This window comes from Ambystoma mexicanum, chromosome 4p, assembly GCF_040938575.1.
Source record: "Ambystoma mexicanum isolate Mex_15411 chromosome 4p, UKY_AmexF1_1, whole genome shotgun sequence".
Taxonomy (NCBI): Eukaryota; Metazoa; Chordata; class Amphibia; order Caudata; family Ambystomatidae; genus Ambystoma; species Ambystoma mexicanum.
Genome location: NC_090927.1, coordinates 1272749359 through 1272771651, shown reverse-complemented (window position 1 = coordinate 1272771651; position 22293 = coordinate 1272749359). Strand labels below are relative to the sequence as shown.

The 22293-nt window shown below is 45.5% G+C and overlaps 1 protein-coding gene across 3 annotated transcripts in view; it reads left to right on the top strand.

Annotated features, from left to right (window-relative positions):
- Positions 1-22293, top strand: part of SMOC2 (SPARC related modular calcium binding 2) — an 884027-nt gene that overhangs the window by 857592 nt on the left and 4142 nt on the right. For 2 of the 3 annotated variants that reach the window (XM_069606961.1, XM_069606960.1), the window contains exon 12: positions 3181-3218. The exons of the other annotated variant lie outside the window; for it this stretch is intronic. In XM_069606961.1, the coding sequence (XP_069463062.1) occupies positions 3181-3218 (38 nt within the window). The remainder of the gene's footprint in view (positions 1-3180; positions 3219-22293) is intronic. 3 annotated transcript variants of the gene reach the window in all.

Below are 22293 nucleotides of genomic sequence, written 5' to 3'. Positions count from 1 at the left end.
GTCCTGTTGGCATAAGCAGAACCTGTTAAGCAGACAAGCAAGGAATGGTTATAATCAACACTACCTGCACCAATACTGTTGCCAAGACTAAGAGAGGGCAGTACTTAAGCAGGTTAAAATATAAACCCCATTGCCAAAGTAAAGATAGGACATTATTGAAGCCAGCCAATTACAGCCATCATTGCCAAAGTAAAGAGGGGTGAAGACTACAAACAACAAATAGATCGTACTGGCTAAACAAACAGAGAACATTGTTACAGGGAGATTATAACCATTGTGCCCAGAGTGAGGAAGAGACAATAGCTGAACAAGATACAAAAAAGCATTGCTAAAGACAAAGAAGGGCAATTGTGCTAAAGAAACATTGTCAGCATTTACTTGGTGTAAAAGTGGGAAATCAAGAGTGGCAGGAGAGACGCCCACCTGAAAGAGAATATCAATGAGAATAGAAGTGTAACCTGCACTGCATGTGGCAAATACAACGGTCGAATAAGCAGCACCAATGTGTCACATGTCTTCCCAGAAAAGGTTGTGGATTTTTATGTATTTTAAAGTTAAGAATGGTCGTGGCTGGAGAGTAAACCAGGATAGGGATATTCTAGTGGTAGTCCTCGCAGGTTTGTGGACCAGGAAGAGATCATTTAAATACTATCTTGTGACTGGTAGTTGTAACGAAGAAGAGGCAAGGTTCTTAAAGTGTTTTGTGAATTCGCTTTAGAAACATCCTGACAAAACTTTGCTGTTGATCCATGAAGAATTTAGAAGTGTTTTGTTTCTTAAGAAGAAGTAGCAAGATGGCTCAAGTGTTTCATGAAGGACTGTGGCATCATCCTGACAAAACGTTGTTGTTGATGCAGAAGAAATAAAGAAGTATTTTGTTTCTCGAGAAGAAGAAGCTGTATTGAACTTTTGCTGTAACTGAAGAGCTAACGACTCATCATCTAACTGAACTGTTGGCTAAAGTGCAAATGAGAGAATTCTGATACAAGAAGAACCTTATGAATCAAACTTGGTTACAAAGTGGAATTTGCTTATTAGAACTTTTGAGTAAACGTCCTGCTTTGAATCTGTGGAAGTGGCGCCGAAACAGGATTCAAGGATATGCAGTTGATAAGTCTGTGCAGAATGTAACTGTTATCTCTGTTACATTTGAATTGATATGATATGATATGATAGGTTATTTATAACGCTCTTAATACCCAGAGGTTTCTAAGCGCAGACCTGGGGATCGAACCTGTGTTGCTCCATGTCATCTCGTTTGCAAGGCAAGCACGTTGCTGCTGAGCAATCCTCCCATATATTTCCTTTGTGAGTTTGATGTATGTATAAGTGTGAGGGACAGATTCCTTTTGCTGGAGGGTTTTCCTTTCGTTTACTTTATAGGCCGGGGAAGTCCTCGTTAGGTTAGCGATAGTGAAGCGTTTATCAAACCACTTTAATTTAATAAAATGGCTTCTTGTGAAAAACCTTTACCAAGTTGTCCACAACACATTTCCAAGCCCCGACATTGTGTTCCTACCACACAAGTCTCTCACAAATGGAGTTGATTCACAAAGAAGGTAGGGATTAATCTGAGAATGAAAATAAATAATTTGGGGAGACAAAGCTTTTTTTTAAAGTATTTATATAAGGTGGTGTCAAACTTTGGGGAAATTGATATTTTAAAAACGTGTTTCCAAGTCTCTGATGTATGTCACCCTTGCACATGTGCGAAGTTGTATACGAGCATTGTTTGTTGCATTGTTTTCACCGTTTTGTGACTCTCGTTTTAATGCTCCACATTTAGATACACAGATTTTTCATAGGAACATTTGGTCTATCTTTTCTATACACCTCATTTCACCCACAGAGCTACAGAAAGCCAATATGTATTGTGGTTGGTCACAAATGTAATATATCACAGTTTGGTGAACCACACGCAATTAGCAGACACAGTGGACTCATCCCGGCACCCGTTCCCAAGCTCATATTTGCTGGCTCCTCTTTCCATATTTTTATGAAACATGTCATAGGCAGTTGCTGACGACACCGGTGGGCAAGTAAGCTTTAGGTACAGACCACGTCTGCCTGAGTTCTTTACGGGATTAAGATGCTTGTTTGTTGTGTCTTATTTGTAGTGTGTGCACATGGCCCAGCACCATTCCCACTGGGGTTGATGCCAACCCAGTTTGGTGCATGTTGAGTGCAAATTGGTGTTCGGTTATGTGTAGGCCTTATTCAGTGTGTAAATCACGAAGTGTGCCTGGAAAAATCCTTTATCTTCATTGGTATAAAGGATGTATGTTTGTGTCAGTTGTACGTAAAATGGAGCACTGCCTTTGTGTATGCAAGTCAGAGATGTGCCACATCAAATGCAGTGTACATACTTTCAGGATTCATACATTCATGGTGTAAGTGTCAGAGAGTAAGCAAAGAAATGTCAACTATGTTAGAAAGATGCACAGGAATGGTCAGATGAATTTACTGAAGGAACTGCCCGATACGCCTCATCTTAATTTGTTTCTTAATTCTAGAGGGGCCTCCCTGGTCTTGCAACTCTGATGCGGGAGGTGCCAAAGGTGTTACCGAGGATAGGTGTGCTCAAGTGTGGGTTGGGAAAGGGGTGTTGGTAGGTCTGAAAAGATCTGGGGCTATGGTAATGTGAGGAATGTCAGGACTTGGGGCTAGATAGCTTTTTGGTTGAAACCACTGAGCTTCTATCTGGGGCTAAAACCAAAAGACCCAGGGCTATAGCACCCTTAGCCCCCCTAGCAACGGCTCTGGTTGGGGGCAGGGTAGGTAGCGAGAAAGACTTCCCAATGAGCGACCACCTGCTGGCACAGGACTCTGGCTGTTTAATGCTACCTGGGAATGCACAATTGTGTAATAAAATACGTACGCAATGTTACTTTCCCCAGGAATTGACTTCCCTTACACTACAAAGTGTATGCTGAATTTATGTGAAAATGATTACGGGCACGTGCCATGAGTCAAATAAAAAGTATGCATGATATGTGTACAATGGCTTTGTGAGCTATAAACACTATACACCCAAAGGTTATACTTTTGTTGTATCATTAATTTGAACAGAACTCTTTTACCGAGGGATATCCAGTTGCCGGGGTCATGTGTATTATCCATTCTGCAAGTAAAATGATCCTGTATCACAATTTTCATGCTCTGTTTACTTTTCTCTGCCAGCACCAAGAAACACTGCAGACGGCGCTTCCAACAAGCAGGTGAGTCTGTCCATCGGTGCATTGCTTTTGAAATTTACTTGTACGGAATTCTACTCTACTCACTTACACTCTTCAAATTGTCCTAAAGAACATTCCTGCATTAACCCATACACCAATTAGGAGCCCCCCCTCCACGAGTCTGGACATTTTGGGAGAGATTTGTTTAATAATTAGAAAGTTATGAAGAATGTACAAATGCTGTTTTCGGCCAATTTTTATTCATTTTCCCCCATCAAGAAAAAAATCCTATTTTGGGAAGGCTGAAGCGCAAAAACCGCTGGGCAGATTTGGACCAGATAAGAAACAATTTGGGCACAAAGCATTGACTCGATTTCAGGGACAGGTTTGGGGTAAATCCGTCAAGCAGTTTAAAAATATTCAACATGGAAGGGTGTGCCTCTGTTCCCCAAAAAATAGCCATATCTCCCATGATGCTTTGTAGCAGAGAGACTTTTCAGAAATAGAAAGCCGCCATTTATTTTTTGCTCGGTGCAAACGATTACCACGTAAATACTTGGGGAATACAAAAACAAAAAGTGCTCAAAAAGCTATTTATGGGAGGAGAAAGGATGCAATCACCTCAGACTAGAGGTAGGGAGGGAGAAAGAGGGCACCATGTGAAGTTCGGGAGTTGGGGGTGGTCTGGGGAGCCAGTTACAGGTCAGCCATGTTTGACTTATTGGGGGAATACAGAGGGAATCTCAGTAATAATGCATGGTGCGTTCAGAAAAGAAAATGTGTTACACGTAATGGTAGAGGGCTGGTGAGAGAAGCAGTTGTGGTGAGTGGGTGGAGCAAGGAAGGAGGAGTGGGGTACATGATGAGTGCCTGTGAGGATTGTGAAGGGATTTTGGATTTTCAAGCATTTTTCACCTTATCTAGGGAATACTGGGGTATTACCACAGCAATTGCCACTCGTTTATCCCATTATCAATGAATACCGGGGTAATACCACTGGACTAAGGAGTGGAGAAAAAAAATGAACATTCAGAGATCACAGCTACTAAACAGTGGCAATGGGTCTTTTGGAAGAAATCATTGGTGGAACATGTACAGTGGCCATGGCTGAAGCCATGGCTAGCTGGCCCCAAAGAAACATATTGGTGCATGGGCCCCAAAGAAATGTATTAGTGCAACATGTACGGTGGCCATGGCCAAATGGCATGGCCACTCATCATGGCCGAGGGCCACAAAGACACTGGTTGCTAAAACAAGTACAGTGGCCAAGGCCGAAGGCTATGGCGTGTGGGCCCAAAGGAATCTGCAACATGTCGACTGTCGACTGTGGCCACTGGCCATGGATGAGGGCAATGGCTAGTGGGCCCCAAAGAAACCGTTTGGTGCAACATGTACAGTGAACAAGGCCCAAGGTCATTGCTAGTGAACTCCAAACAAATGTATTTGGTGGAACATATACAATGGCCACACTGAAAGCCGTTGCCACTGGATGGGGCCGAGGACCATGGCTAGTGGGCCCCAAAGAAACTGGCTGGTGCAACAAGCGCAGTGGCCACTGGCCATGGCCAAAGGTCATGGCTAGTGGGCCCCAAAGAAACTATAGCATGAACATTTTAGTTAAGAGACAGTTAAGGTAATTAGATTTAACATGAAAAAACATAGTAACACAACCTTTGAAATTCAGTGACAAAACCTTGGTTAAGAGAGAGTTAAGGTGATCAGACTTAACACAACAAAACCCCTGAAATGTGGCACTCACATTTCAAGCAAGTCCACCTTAACTTTGTGCCCCCTGTTGTGCAGCATATGACCACAATCATGCAATGGATCATGGCTCCAAGAGGAATCTGCCTTCTTGCTCTCCTTGTCTATGTTGTTGCTTTGTTTCTTGACCTTGGAACTGTTAATCAGTCCCCTGTGTGTGGCATACACTTAACTGAGTTCCCCCTGCATGTATATGGCACAGGAAACTTCCCAAGGAACTCGTTCTCCAATGATGTCTCAATTTTAGAGATTGATGTCTTCAGTGAAACAGGCTGTGAAAGAACAAGGCTAGAGGGTGTGGTGGCATGCAGGTGCATTGTGGTTCATGTTGTAAACAAGTTTGTTGTATAGTATTTGGATAAGTGAGTTGCAATAATAGTAATTTCACTGGCATCTGCCCATGCAAGGAGGATGTTGCTGAGGTCTACCCTAGCACCTAACACTGGGAAGTGGCTGAATGATCTGAAGTCATTGTTTACTGTCTTGATTGTGATGTGCTTGCCTGGGGTGATGTGACTAATCTGAAAGTCAATTGTCAGATTCACTCTCAAGTACAGTATGATTGGACACCAATGACAGTGCATGTATTGGGTGTTCATTATAAGGAAGGGGGATAGAAATGTTTATGTGTGTTGGCTGTGTGTTGTACTTTGTTTGGTTCAGAGTTTTGAGAATGCACTGGAGACTTTCCTTCAACTAAGTTTTTCAATGATTGACGGGAATATTGAAGACACTGAGATAACAGCTTTTGGGGAGGTGAGAGACATTGTGATGCGTAACTCTGTGAAGTCTCCAGTGCGATTGACATATTGTTCAAGCTGAATGTGTCTGTTGCTGAAAGGTGGGAGTGGCTGGAGAGTTCTAACAAAGAGCCAATGGTGTTGACATCCATTATGGTATATGTGCATGAACCATAGCAAAGGATGGCAATGCCTCTTACCATATTCTATGGATGTATCTTTATAGTTATCTGTTTTTTTGGGTGAGGATCCCTAGCCCATGAGTGCAGGTGGATGACATACAAGTTCCAGTTGTGTGCAAGGTGTAATACTCATGTGTGAGGTTCAATGTAGCCATATATGATGCCTATTAGGTTGTTCAGTGCACATCGAGGAGAATCTCTCCTCATATACTGGGGGAAGTTGTAGTGCTGATTAGTTATATGGTAACATGTGTGAGCTGTCAGTGAGGCCATGTCCATGATTTTACTTGTGAGCAGCGGCATCACTAATGATTGTGTCTGGGATGGATGCAGAGAGAGGGTTGTTGAACTTATTACAGGGTGCACACCTAATGTTGGTTGGGGTTTCTCCTGGTCGAGACTAGTGTTCACATTAAGTAGCCTTTATGTCTACCCCACCCTTAGGATGCATGGGAGAGGAATGGTAGTGACCTAAAATTTAAAAAAGGAAAGCAAGGGGCATGGCTGCCAGGTGGGTGGGGTAGAGGTCACATGACCTACAGCCACTTGCACCAGCAGTCCACCTGCACAAAGACCCTTAGCTTCCACAATGGCAAACACCCCTCCTTCAAGGTGCACCTAGCAAGCAACTTGGAACCTACCACATGCATCCATAATGAAAGACAATGTTCTCATCCCAGCAAAATACATAAGACCTGCTTTCCAAACCTTGGTCCGGTCCTACCTGAATGAGGTCTACGCCTTGTTGAAACCCCATATGGACACCACCCTGACCCACCAGAAAGCTGCCCTACATGTTGCAAGCCTTATTCATCAAAGGACTGCTAAATCTAACACAGCTAAAAAAAACTCATTGAACTCTATTGGCTCGCAACTAATAAACATCTCACCTTCAAAGTAGCATGCAACATCTATAAGGCTGTCTCGCTCAAGTCCCAAGCAACCTTGCAGATTACCTATGCATCGAACAGAAAAAAAGACATGTGCAGATTAATATTCCACAGACCCTGGCACATCCTCACCAGCAACATCTGGCTCACAACAACACTTCTACCTCTCAGGAATGAACCCAATACCATTATCTACAGGGACTGGCTCCTCCACAATACCTACCTTCGGCCGTCCTTTACTCCCGATCGTACCTGACATTGGCCAAGCTCATCCCCTGGCTACTTCACCTAGTTGAATGTGCATTCCTTGCTGCATATTCGCTTGCACTCTGACAACGTAACTTCCCCACACCCTTATATTGATCCCTTACAAACTTCTCCTTTCCATGAGCAGATCTGTATATATGATCAAATAAATGCTCTGTAGCTTCCTGAAGCAAGCACCAACATCATTAATCAAAGAAATTAAAATAATTAGAGGAAATGTTCCAACCATCTCAGGCCCCACATCACCTCCTCACCCACACATCAACCACTTACAGGAACAACCCGCCTTTATATCTAGCAAACATTGGAAGGAGCAATGCAAGTTATGTGTTGCTGAGAATATGTCACCTTCCAACACCAATCAGTGACCATCTACATACAGTGGCTATGATACCCGAATACATAATGACATTGCCATGGGCACTTAACGTGTAGGAACATGTAAATTACCCCATTGATGCACAGTGTATTGCATTTAGCCTTGTGACACTCGGACCATAGACATTGGGACATCGAGATTAGGTGCCAAACACATAGCTGCATGGTACCTAACCCACTCAGATACACATTGAACATCAAGCAACCACATTCACCACATTCTCCAATAATAATAATATTAATAATGCAACACCATGGATTGTCATAGAACATTTAGTAATGTCACGTAAAAACACAGAAGAAATGAAAACATCTAAACATATGTACAAAACAAAAGGACCCATGTCAAAATGAAAAATGACCCAACAATTCCCAATTCATAAATAATCACACACTACTATATGCAAATACTAAATGTCCTTCTCCTTCGCTAGTTCTGCCAATGCCTGGGCTAAGACCAACTCCACCTGCACATTGACCACCTGTTGTTGGGCCTCCCTCTCCATGTGGAGGATCTATAGGGCCTCAATGTCTTGGTCAGCCCCGAAAGACTCCTCCCTGATAGAAGCCTGAGCATGGACCAAGGTATCTTCCACCCCATCCCTGGACCTGGCAATGGAAGCCACACATGCTATAGCCTGGGCTGCCCACCTCTCCTCCTGCTGGCTTATCTGTGCAAACAGAATTACCACATGCATACCCACCCTTAGTCTGGTCTCCTGCCTTGCAAGGGCGATGTTACAGATCTGTTGTGCCCTCCTGGTCAGCTTTGTCTGAATGTCACAACTTTTCTGACTCAACAACTCTTGGTGCTTGGCAATGCGTTGCAGCCAATGGTTCTCCCTCCACAAAGATGATAGGCTGCAGAGAGAGCAACCCATCCAAGCACTGTCCTGGAATGACTGTTGGACCACCACAGCCTATCATCCACTTGGCACCATGGCAGGGTGCGAGGCCTGCACCTCCCACTTCAGTCCATCCATGGATGCTACCTCACCTGCTTCTGTAAGGATCTCCACCTCCACCCGGAGAAAAAGCACATACAAACAGGCCTTTGGTGGGACAGCGAAAGAGGAGCCAGAGTAGATGTCAGGCCCAGGATTTGCTACCTGTGAGCAGACAGGGACAGATACCGGAGGAAGTGTCAGGGAATATCATCCAGTTGTGCCATGCAGTGGTAACAGCCATTGGAAAGCTACACAGCAAGATCCTTCATAGTTTTGGGAGGATAGCTCAGGGGCAACATGCTCACCTTGGATGCAAGACGACGCGGAGCATCCCCGGGTCCGCACTTAGACAACTCTGGGTATTAAGCATGTTACAAATAACCAATTACAATTGAGGGAGGACATGCAGCAGAACATGGTGGAATTGAGGCACACCATGCATCAGGAGGGCATGCACTAGAGCATGACGGCATTGAAGGAGAGCATCCATCAGTGCATGGTTACCATTGGAGAGTTGTTACATGCCTCTCTGTCAAGCATTTCTGGTTTTATGATTCTCCTAGTAAATGTGATATTCCATGGCACTGGCTTTACCATGATCAGTCAGCTGCAGTGCACACATCCTGTCACAGAGAGTGTGCTGTGAAGCCTCTCATAGGGGTGTACATGTTGTCCTTTTGCAACAGCTGTGTACTTTATGAACTCTCACAGTCATGAATAAACTGTTCTGCCACTGTAATGCACAGTTATGTGTACTCTCTTCTCCGTTAATGGGCTGTATTTCCTGGTGTTGTGGTGGGTGAGTACTTCAAATGTTGGTTGCACTGTGTCATTAACTGATTTGTGTGGGTATCTTAGGAATGTGCATGCAGGTTAGTTTTGTTGCTATTTGTGGGGATTTGTATTATAGGATGATGGCACTGCATGCTGTCGATACTTTGTGAATAGGTAGTGGTCTTGTGAGTGGTGTGTTATGGGTGTCCTGTATGTGTTCGTGAATGTTCGTGGAATGTAGAGACAGAAGAGCTTGCAGTCTGTTGTTTCTGTCATTGCGCCCACGCTCATTGCCACTCCAAAAAAGGCACTGCCAGGGGGTTATCTTGGGCAGGCAGGTCATGCCCGCTTTCATCATTGAAATACATTGAAGAATGGGGGTTTGGGGTGTGTTCACAACACTGGGTGTCGCTCATGCAGAAAATGGTTGGACCACATGATTGTGGGTGGCCTCCCACTGCGCCCTTTGCTCCACTTGGGGTATGGGTGGAGCACGTGGATTGGGCTGCAAACCTTCCTGCACCTTCACATATATGCCATGACATGTTGCTATGTTGTGCAGAACACAGCACACCAGTATGATTTTGCATACCACTGGTGGTTTGTATAGCAAAACACCAATTGAGTAATCAAGGCAGCAGAAATAAGATTTGAGCACTCCCAAGGTGCCCTCAACTGTGCTCCTTGCGGCATTGTGTGCAGCCTTGTAGTACGTCTAACCTGGGTTAGATGGATTCTTGAAGAGTGGCATGGTCAGGAGAAATCGTGGGAATGGTCTATCCCCAGTAAATGGGTAAGAGTTCAATATTAGTTTGCCTTGTTCCTATTGGTGGTGGATGTTTTGCATATGCTCATTTGTGTGTGTGTGGTTGGATGTGTGTGATCAGTCATACTCACCAAGACACCACATGTTAACAAAGGTTCCAGATATCAGAGCATGAAAGACAGGGGAATGACAGAGGATGTAGCTATCTTGGGTGCATCTGGGAACATTGACATCAACATTCATTATGTTTCCATTTGCACTGCAAATAACCTGCAAATCGAGGTAGTGGCAATGTTTGTGATTTCTATATTTGTGATTCGTTTCTATGCAGGGTTGCAAAACCACTTCCATGCAGTCAATGGCTCTGATGACCAGATAGAACTATGCCAAGACGTAGAATTCCTGTGCCACTCTGCCTTGTCTGCAGGGTGTGGGGCATGTCCTATCCTCATGCAGATGTGCAATAGTCACTCCAACACCTGGTACATTCACCAGGATTGTGTGAGTTGGGATATGCCCCCTGCAATAGCTGTGGCCTGAGGGAATGAACCAGTGGCCAAAAGGTGATTGGCTGCTAACACCTTCACATGCAGAGGTACAGCATGCAAACACATGGTGTGTTGTGTCAAGTTAGCCTCTCACTTCCTGGCCATGTTCAGGATGATGTGTTGGGGAAATCTGTAGGTGCCATAGGCCTCCTCATCTGCCATTTCAAAAATGGTGGTGCGGTTTTTGAAGGTTTCTGGAGGCACAGATGTGAGCAATGCTTAGTTGGCTGTGCTTGCATGGTGCATTTATACTTTGCCCTGCTCCGAATAGACGGTATGTTTGAGGGTGTTTTAGGTTTGCACAAGAGTGCTAGATTGTTCGTGAATTAGGTTTGTTGTGCACTTTGATAGGTGTGTTTGGGAGTTTTCTTGATGCCTCCGACCCCTACATCCGTGTCACTGCTCTTTTTTCTGATATAATGAGGCTTTGTGTATATTCTGCTCCATTTTCCACCCTGGCCCTTCCTTTGCGATAATGTGGTGCTAACACCAGGGAGCGCAATGTGCATGGGTAGGGCTCAAGGGGCACTGTGTCACCGCACTGTGTCACATACAGATTTGCGTGCCGCACAACATCACTTTGCATGATGCAAAACATTTGGGAAATCAGGCCCGCTCATTTTAAACTAGTCCACACAATATGTCAAGTACTTTTTTTCAGACTTTATTTTGTAAAGGGGAAACGCGTTTACTTGACTTGTTAATTCATCATTATAGCCATCTCTAGCAGTGGCAGCTGGTGAGTTTGAAAGCTGGTGGGGCGTAAATTTCCCAGGGCGAATTTAGTAGCGGGCGAGCGCAGCGCGCGAGCCCACCCCCCAGGGGGGGAGCGGGGGGGGTTCTTCCCCCACGAAATTTTGGGAAAAATGGCCTACAAAATGTGCAATTTACTGTCCAAAAAACCACCGAAATATGAAAAAAGCATTCGGTTTTACATATTAATGGCGGTACACTATTCTTACGTGTGCAAGTGTGATGGTGTATTTTACAGCAGCTTGTATTGATAATAGCTGGTACTAAACACACACACGTGAAGTTCCAGCGCTGTCTATGTCATTCCCGTGATGCCAGCTTATTTGTCATTGACTTGTTTGGGATTGCAGATGCCATCTCCTCATGCATAACGAGCTGCGTGCCTGCAGCAGCAAGGCACTTCCTTATAAAGCCCCCCTAATATGGGCACAGAAGTCCTCTGCCATTTGCAACTTCAGTATCATTTCAAATTGGGTATTATTTATTTCTGTTGCTGAACTGATGCATGCTGAACAGGACATTTTATTAATTATGAGGCCAAGAGGGTGAGTGGCTGTGCACATGCTTGGTCACGAATGCACAGACATCTAAGGAAACTATAAATGCTGTATTGGACAGTATTGGCAGCCCAAAGACAGTGTTTTTGCAGAATGGCTTCGAGGGCATGAACCCAGACTTCAAAAAGCATTGTGAAATAGAAAATTAGAAACAATATCATCTTTACGGCTCTATATTATATACCCCAGTAACAACATTGCACATATCTGGTCACGGGACACATAGCATGTTTGATTTGTGTGTTAGCATTGAATTAGTGAGTCTTGAAAAAGTGTATGTGACAAGGCCATTTGTGTTTGATGTGCAGTTGATTAGCTTTTCTGCTAATGCTAATCTTTAACTGCATCGTCGGGGCTCTTTCGTACCTACATATACTATACATGTAACCTAATGCAATAATGTTTGTATGAATGCATCACAAATCACATGTACTTGCAACAGCGCCTCGATGCCTGCGGGCTGTTTGCGCGCTATACAAATGAAATACATAAATAAGTTGTAGCACAGTATTGCAACTGTAAAGGGCCAAGTGGTACTGTTCCCACTTGGGTCAACGGGGAATGGTATCATGGCTGCAGTTATAAAGGTATACATCCACACCTTTGCAAAAGTCAAAACGACAGGCAGGACCAGAAGTTATCAGCCCGAAATAGAGAGCTATCACACACAGCATGAGCTGGCAGGGGGTAGGGTTGGCCCCCTCATGGGTCTTAGTTCGCCTAATTATTAGCATTTGCTTTGTTTAAAAAAAATAAGGAATCATACCAAAACAACAAAGCGTTTTTTTGTAGAAAATGCTGAGCTCTATGCAAGTGTACTTGTCCTTAGCACTAAAGGGTTAACAGAGTACCTCTAACATTCATGGCAGTAGACTTGTCCTGGGCTAACTTCCAGCAAAGGGTATTTCTGCCCTAATTGTACATACGCTTTGACAGCATATATGATTTTTTTTTTTTTAAGAAAGCTACACAGTGAAATAAAGGCTATTGAAAAAGGCGTTCGCTGAGGTTGGATTCAAATTACTTTAAAGGCCTTTGCCCAAACCACTTCATTTCCAACGCCATGCCCATGAAGTGCATTGCGGAACGTTAGCACGTAAGCGTACACCACCATTCACTCGCACAGGGGCAGCAGGGCGGCCTGCATCTAGCGCCACACCATGGCAAGCCAGGAGGCGCCATTAGTTTCTCCTTAAGAAAGAAAGCAACCATTGGAGACTTGCTGAGACAGCATGGTGACAAGTGCTATAGATTTGGACTCAGTAAGCTCTCTGCCATCCCTGCAGAAAGAAATTAAAGGACGCGTTGAAGCAGAAATAGAACTATATGAATCATTTAAATTACCAGTTGTGATGGAATCCTGTAATGATCCTGATGCCGTTCTTGAACTCCTGGGAGTTCGGGAAACAGTGTCAAGAGTGTATTGCTGACCGTTATGGAGAGTGCACCCACTTGGGGGCTCTCAGTCTCTACAATAAAACGAAGGTTTTCCCTTGTAGTCTCGTTAAGTTATACCCAGAGTTAAACTTAACAAAACCGTTTGCCCTTTTATCTACTAAGGCCACATTTCGAGCCTCACCCTAGGATCCCAATGTCACTGCTGCAGTGCTGCATACATACTACAAGGGACGGGCGTGTCCATGCACAGCACACACACAGACAGACACACAGGACTGAATCTGGTGCAAAGGAGGTCAGGCATTCGAAGGGAATGAGGGGATATATGGTGACTTTTTTGTAGGCCCCTAAATCAAGAATTCGTCCGATTAACTCCTTTGGGTAGTTGCTCAACATTGAGGTTTGGATCAGTGGAAGGTGAGACGGGACAGACATTGCGCACGATGAGTAGCGGGAGGTGGCTGCATTGTTGGCATTAGTCATGATTGTGGAGAGGCACATCTCGCTGTCCAGCTGGACCCCAAGGATGGACGATTGCGGCGGCAGGTGAAATGATGCCCAACGGGAATGAGATGTGAGAAGAGGTGGCATGTGGCACTATGGATGTGAGCACTTTAAACAGCTTTGATTTGGACGGATTGAGCATCAGTCAGCGATGCCCTTCCCGCAGTGCCAGAGGGAGTAAATTTATCATGAGGAAAGGGGGAGCAGATGTGCACTGCCGCTCTCCTGGATGATAATGGGATTTTGCTTGTAGAATTAAGGCTGCAGAGCCAACTCAGCTATGCAGAGGGGTATCTGACCACACCTCGAGTCATTATTGGTGATAAACCCGAATGAAACACATGCCAGCAGAGTCTCTGGCGGTATGCCCCCCACCCCCCCGTTATCCTGCTTGTTCTCTTGCTTACATTATTTTGCTTCCAATCGCTCAACACCGTTTTGAAAAGGTGAACTTGTACTCAAGTTGTGGTTTATTTCTACCAAAATCAGTTGACACCAGTTGTGCACAACATGGCACTTTCTCAAAGTTGTTATGAGGGTTGACCATTTGTCGGTAAGATAGCTCAGCGGGTTGAGCGCTCGCTGCTGCGATCTATGTGTGATCAGCAGGTCGCAGGTACGAATCCCGGCAAGGCCAACTCAGCCTTTCATCCTTCCGAGGTCGATAAATGAGCACCAACTTCGGGTGGGATGATAAATGTATGTACATATGTTCTCTGTAAAGCCCTTTGGCTTAAGGCGCTATATAAATAACAAATTATTATCTAGCTTAAGGTTGGATGGCAGGTGCCATTGTGTGCCCATTAGGGGAGAGGTAATTGGCAATGGACAGGCATCACCACTTCACTACTAAATCGCTCCCCTTAAATCTCCCTTTCATGGGTGCTGAAAGTAAAAGCACAGTGGCTTTCACTGCCTGGTAATGTGAGGCACACTTTATACATTGGCCCTCGGAGCCTGCAGAGCCCTCAGCCCACACCGTTTCCGTTAGTGGGGCCATAGAGGTGGCGGTGGGCCAGTGTTTCTCCCACCCACCCATGCTGCTTCAGGGGTGCCAGGCAGGCTGGGCAGCAGTACACACTTGGAAATGGGGTGCTTTGGTTCAGATGGAGAGTCCCGCTATTGAAAGAGATAGAGCAGAATGCCTTGTTCAGATGTAAAAAGTGGACACATATGGCACCACGTGATTACAGGCCCGTGGCATCCAGCTTTTGCGAGGGCTTCTAGATACCCAGCTTCCTGACATGGCACGTAGCAGCATACCTCACGGAAGATCTTCTGTCATCTGCATTTACTGGGGAGAACTAGCGACGTGTTTCCAACACAGCCAGATGTTCCCTGGAGGAAGAGACGAGGTGGCAGTGTCGTCCCATCGCGCAGCTGCCGGCATGGAGAGATCAAATCCCCAGTCTTTCGTTTGCCATACTAATTTTAGATAACGTAAAGCTCCGGCTGAGGATGGTACCACGCGCCAATAACACGTCAACAGCCCGGGAAAATGAACACTGCGTGTTATTTTATTTTATATGCGATACTTACGTTGTAACAACTAACATCTTCATGCTTAGAGTAGTTAAACGTTTCACAAAGAAAATAGTTTGCATTCCGTTGCTTAGGGCTGGCATAAGTTAAATAGTATTTTACTGTGTCTAAAATACATGCACTTCAATGTATTGTGTTTTCAATACATCACAGACGCGTTTGTGGTTGTATGCAGCCGCTGCCCCCGACCACTCCCGGCGCATCTGCTAATTGTGCCGTTTTATATTTTCGGCATTTTTCGACAAAAAAATGCCAAAAATATAAAATGGCACAAGTCACCAGGGAGAGCCTGGCTGGCAGGGAGAGGCCCTCTCCCTGCCAGGGCTCTCCCTGTTGACTTGTGCCGTTTACCGGCCGTTTTATATTTTCGGCATTGTTTGTGGAAAAATGCCTAAAATATAAAACGGCACTATTCGCAGATGCGGGAGTGGTCGCGGCTGCCCCCGGCTGCAGTATGGGCAGCCGCAGCAGCAGCGCACGCCTGCCTGCAGCCTTGCGTACCGGTCCGGCGTGGCCCAAGGCAAGGCCCTTGGGCCACGCACGGACCGGGGGTAAACAAAACAAGGCTAGGCCCAGGCGGGCGGCCCGCTACCACCAAGGCTCGCCCAAGTTGACGGCAGTCAGCATGGCAGCAACACTGAACGACGTGTAGGCCCTGACCTACACGTCGTTCAGTGTTGACTCGGCCCTGGGCCTGGGCCATGTGGTGGACCACATAGTTTGGGCTCTGGGAGGGGAGTGTAAGTAACACTCCCAGTCCCCGGGCCCAGAGAAGAAATGGGGGTACTTACCGCAGCACCTGGTCACTTCACTGGGCAGCACCACAACTTGTTGATGTTGACTCGACGTACCGCGGCTGGAAACAGAAACAGTCAACAGGGTGTGAAGGCGGCGCAGGCGCACGCACACACCCTGCGCCGCCAGTAGTCTGACTCATAGATACAGTACTATCATTGGCTGTTTGCCAGCCAATGATATTACTGTATCCATGGCAGGGGAGGGAATAAGTGCGCTGTTTGCGCAAATTTCAGACTGGCGGGGCCACCCCTGAAGCGCCTCGCCAGGCTTCTAATGAAAGGGGCTACGTAGGGTGCGTGGAGCTACAAGCTCCACGCACCCTACTATAGAAAAAATATATACTAAATTGGGACCCCGGCGCTGGGCCGACCTAACACACTATTGTTTCCTTGCCACAGCGCCCCCGCGCTGTTGGCAAAGGAAATGCAGCAGTACTAAAGCTAAAAGAGATTCAATCAGAGAAGTTCTCTGACTGAATCTCTTTTAGCTTCTCTCTTTTTTTGGGGGGGCGGCGCCCGGCCGCCCTATCATAGCAGCCGCCACTGATCTCTAGCTGTAGTGCCAAGCGACAATATACCATGAAATAGGAGCACGTTATCTGATAAGCAGTTTATCTAAAAAATAAAACAGGAAACATAATAGTTTTGTTATGTTATATTATGTGTTTGCTTATTTTGCGCCGGTAGACCGCAGGCATCAGGGCACGGGAACGAAGAAAATCAAAAACACATCATTCCCCTCCTTGAGTTAGATTGGATACTTGGGAAAGGGGCAATATTACTCATTGGAACAGTGAGGTTTTAAGCAGTTTCCTAAATCTCTAGTAGTTTGCTTCTGGCCGTAATGCCATCGGCAACTACTGCTCATGCATTTAACCTTCATTGGAACAGAGTCCCACTGCACAGTTCGGCGTCTTGCTTTGGATGGCAAACGTGTCTGTTGATGAACTAGAACAATGCCAACATTCGAACCCTTTTAGTTCCTTTCACGCACACTCTCAGCTTACTCTTTCTCTCTCTCACGTGCCATGTTTGTCAGTCTTCTGCCTACCTGCCTGCCTCCAAATCTGTCTGTTTTTCCTCGATTTTCTCTAACACCCCTCTGATCGCTTATCATACTCCCTATTTCTCTCTAGTTCTTTCTATACCCCTTTAACTCTCTGTATCATTAATGTTGTTTCGCGTAGTGCCAGTATCCTCCTCTCTCTCTCTCTTTCACTGGCCCTCATTACGACCCTGGCGGATTTTTTCCGCCATCGACGGACTTTCCGGCCATGGCGCAAAGTCCCTTTACGCCATGGCGGATGGCGGACTTACCGCCCCATTCCGAGGTCGGCGGGGCGGTAAGTCCCCATTGACCCATTTACCCTTCCCCATTCCCATTTCGGCCCCATAGGGCTCAATGGGAGTGGGGAAGGAGTTAATTACGCCACCGTAAAATACGGTGGCGTAATTAACACCAAGGTCCCAGAGCGCCATGGATTTTTCCGCCCGCAAAAAGCGGGCGGAAAAATGACCATGGCGCTCCAGGAACTCGTAGTTGGCGGTAAGGGGTCCGCGCAGCTAACGCTGGCGCAGACCCCTTAGCGCCAGGGTCGTAATGAGGCCCACTATCTCTTGTTCTCTCTGTCACTCTCTCCCTCTCTCTTTCTCTGGCTCTCATCTCTTCCCACTCCCTCTTTAACTAGCCCTCTCCCCAGCTCTGGTTCTGGCCCTCTGTCTGTCTTTTTCTCTCATTCTCCCATGTGCTCCCTCCCCCTCTCTCTCTTTATATCCGAATCCATATTGACCTGATGATGGAGATGGAGGTGGAGCAAATATGGAACGCTGAGCTCCATGCCGTGCATTATCCAGCCTGCTTTCAGTGGGAGGTTGGATATAAAGATACCTAAATTCGAACAACGAGTGCTTGGCTCTGGTCATGTATATTAGAAATTCGTGGTTCACCCAAAAGAGCTGAAGGGAACCTGGAGTAGTCGGGGGGTGTGATATTCAGTTATAATCTCTCTGATCTCTCTTTCTCTCTCTCAGGCGCCATGTTTGTCGTTCTTCTAGCTACCTGACTGGCCCCTTTCAGTGTGCTTCAACTATACTTTGTAGTTCGGAAATCCTGTAAAAGTGGCATAGATAATGAAAGTAAAACAAGTTTCCATGGAAACATTCTGATAAGGGAAAATATTTTGGAGGACAATTTCATAGGGTTAGGGAGAAAGGGAATGGGAGCAGTGGGCAGAGAAGGTCGTCACAAGGCAGAAACAAGGTGTCTGCACTTAATAAATATGGAACATATTGGGGTTGCCACTTGCTGTATTCCTACAGAGGTATCAGAAAAGAAACGAATATGATGAAGTCCTAGCAGAGTGCTCATTCAGAATGCAACTGAGTACTCTACCGTGTACTGTCTCCCAAGGAGAAGCATGTGGCGAAGTGGTTAAGGCGCCAGGCTGGGGTCCAGGAGTCCGAAGTTCACATCCGGGTTCCTGCACGAACCTTGAGGAAGTGTGTACTGGAAACATCTCTGTACCCCGTGCCATATGGCAGCATGCACAACACATGCACACCTATTTCCTAACTGTGTACCTTGCCGGCATGCACTATACACATACACATTCAGGACGCAGGGAAACAGAAGGTTTTATAGTGAAACAAATAGCTATTTTGATGACCAGCGTGCACACAGAGCGAGGCTATATTAAAAGACGTTCCACTTCTTCAAGATTTACGTTGCTGCATGTTTTCAATTTGCTCTGCACAAGTGTTCATGATTTGAAGATCCCCTCCCACAATCTGCAAACCATGCACGCTAACAAATCACTTGCACTCAAACCAGGACAATCTGAAAACAATTACCCTGGCAGGCAGTTCAAAGGGACGGTTTAATTATACAACAGCAATTACTGAAGTCGTACACGTGCGAAGCATAACATGTCCTGCTTTGCGCATTTCCCAGACCTGGATACTGTCAGAAGCTGTGGAGTTGCATTGTTTACTTGTAACAATTCTTATAATCAAGTTTTATTGCGCAAACTGCCTTTCTTGCAACCAGTGCATGCGTGTATATACATGCAGCCTCCTCATGCTGTAACGACTACGAAGTTTATGCTCTATGTAACCCTTGAGCGACTACCATGAACCAGATATTCTTTTGTAAACAAGACAATATCATGCAACAGCGCCTCGATGTCTTTGGGCTGTACTCGGCTATAGAAATACAAATAAATAAATAAATGCTTACGCACAACTGCACCGAGAGCATAGACTGAAGTTAAAAGATCCATTCCATGCACAATCGTGATCACAGCTATAAGTACTTGTCCCTTACATTGCACTTCCATCTACATGGCTTTTCTGCAGAGTATTCTCTCTTAGAGTGCAGATAATCACAGATGATAGCATTGCTAGTGTACAACGTTCAAACAGAATGTGGTTGCACACATCAGCAATATAGCTCAGCAAGGTAGGCTCTAAGCACAGATATCTTCAGCCTTCTGGGTGCACGTCTGCAACCTGGCAAGAACACCTTGGTCCTTCACCCTACCCAGGTCGATACATTGAGTGCAATTCAATTGAGCAATATTACATGGCAGAAGTGTGAGATATGTGATATGAAGTGCAATATAAACATGTGATATTATTGTGCTAAATATGGACTATGTCTAAAACGTACAACTTTAGGCAGGCCCTGGGGTATTTTTAGGGAATTAACCCAAAAATCAAGTATTTCCCAACGTTCTGCGTTCCAACACATCTCTAGTTACAATAGTACCCTGCGCCTACCTTCTTCCCATAGGTCAGTGGGATAGGCAGGAGATGTGTACAGGAATAGTATTCCAGCATGTGTGGCCTGCCACATGTTATGTGCACTGAGCTTTTCCTTTACATATGGCCTCTAGAGGGATTGAGAGAAATGCCGGTTGACAGACTGCCCCAACTCTCTCTAACCATAATGCACTTGCACGAGCGGGAGATGCCCCAATGCTAAAACATCAGCAGCGGTTCCAGCGTTGGTCCAGATGAAAGGAGATCATAACAAGTAGCGTTCTCCTCTGTACCACCCTTATAACAAGCTGCAAAGGCATCACCACGCCGTCAACATCCATGATAAACCTACTTTGAGCCAACTATCGATGGAAGAGATAGAAATACTTAAACAAATGAGCCACAGCACTAACTCGCCCAAAGATGGTTGCCTGTCCAACATTTAGAAATGAATGAACATCTCAGAGTTATCTGCCATTTTCCCACACACATTCAACTGCACTGTGGCCACTGCATTGCAATACAGAACACTCAAACATGAAACACCCACCACCATGTTCCAGGTTGCCTCAAGTCTGCCATTCTCGTGGGATTTTAGTGGTGCACTGTCAACGAGAACATCCAGGAAAGTACATTAGCAGCGATCCCCAGAGCCCCTTCATAGTGGAATGCAGTCGCAGTCAGATAACAGAGTCTTGCCTAGTTTCTGCTACAGATCCCCTCAGGAAAGCACCCATCATCGCTGTCTGCACGCGCCTTGTAACACATCAGGAGTCTGTGTCCAGCAGCTATCCAGATGTTCTGGCCTACCCGGCTCATCATCCTTCACTGTTGTTTAGGGCTGACCGGAGTTATAGCTCAACACATCTGTAGAGCCACATGCTGCAGACTACCGTCCCAGATGGATCTGCCGCGGTCGATCATCTACGTATTGAAGATGCTATTTTATGACATATAATGTGCATTTTGAAATCAAAGACATATTATTACTACAACAATATCAGTCACGCATCGGTGTATTTCCTGTGTTAATAATATTAATAACATGTGGTTGTTACCCGCTTTTTGTTCAGATACTACACTTCAAAGAGGAGTATTTAAGGTCGATATAACCAGCTCTCAATCCTCAGCAAGAGATTGAATCCCCCCCAGCAAAACCTGCATTTTTGGGGACAGGTGCCTTTTAACTGCCATGGTTTCCCTCATCTCCCCCAGTGCCAAGGCCTTTTTTGGTGATTTCGGTATTTCGCCATTCAATGCCTTCTAACGTATTCTCCTCCATTAACCCCTTAAGTGCCAAGGACGAGCTATCTCGTCCTTGGCAACAGGGAGGTAATCCCAAGGACGAGATATCTCGTCCTTGGCACTTAGGAATTGTTATTGCAAATGCATTTGTTAAAAATATTTACACCTATTTCATGATTGTGAAAATATAAGAAAAATTGGAAAGGCTTCTGTAAAACATGAGCATTCTATTCCATGCTGGGAAGTGCTTCAAGCAGCCTGAACAGACTCCACACAATATTCAGCAATTCCCAGGAAGTTGCCTGCACGTGGTAGATCCGTCACTGAGGAAGGAAAGTATGGCCTAAGACTTTGGCGAGTCCACTCCTGTTGAATACTTTTAACATCTCGTAGTGCCTGTCTGAGGGCACCCACTTTATGCAGCTGTCATCCACACTGCTTCACAAAGAGCGAATTTGCATGGGTACAGCCATGGGCGCCCATAGATGACCTTGTGTTATGCAGAGTATCCACACATTGTGAAAGTTTCTCCACTTGCATCTGCCACGCTGGCACGCAAATGGAGAGAGTTCTTGTGGAAATGTATCTTGTTCTGTGTCTTCCTATCCCCATTGAGTCCACTGACATTTCACCTTAGAATGTAATTTCCTTCACATCGTCTGCATTGGCTTTCCACTTGCATTCTCACGATTCGGGTTAAGGCCATTGGCTGCTTGAATGAGGGTCCGGTCCCATTCCCTCACACACCAGGCATACACAAGTTGCTCTCCACCCACAGATCGCCATCCCTGTTTCATTTCAGGGAGCGAGTGTACTGCCCTGACTTTCTCCATTCACATCCATCACCACGCATCCTCTCAGGGGCCTTCTGCCTTCCCATTTTCTGTCTCCTCCACCTCAGCTTTTACAATAGAGTGTTGGACCAACTGCTAAGCTTCTTTATCAGTTTCAAATCGCTAATTAGTACCAGTCTGCACCCCAGAATAGAATAAAAGTGGCTGTGAATGGGAGATGTCAAAATAGAAAATGAAAGTTTCTAATAGTGAAAGTTGGGGAGCGTTGACATGATTACTAAGGTATCGGTGCACATTTACTGAAATATGAAATGCACATTTAAGGTCGCATTAAAATATATAACATATGTTGTATTACCACAAATTATTTACATTCCACTTTGTATTTTCCTTTTCCTTTTTTATCACCCAAAGACAGCATGGGAGCATGGGAGCATGGGAGCGCATGGAAGCATGGGAGCATGGGAGCATGGGAGTGGTCACAGAGAGGAATGTAGCAGAACATCACATTC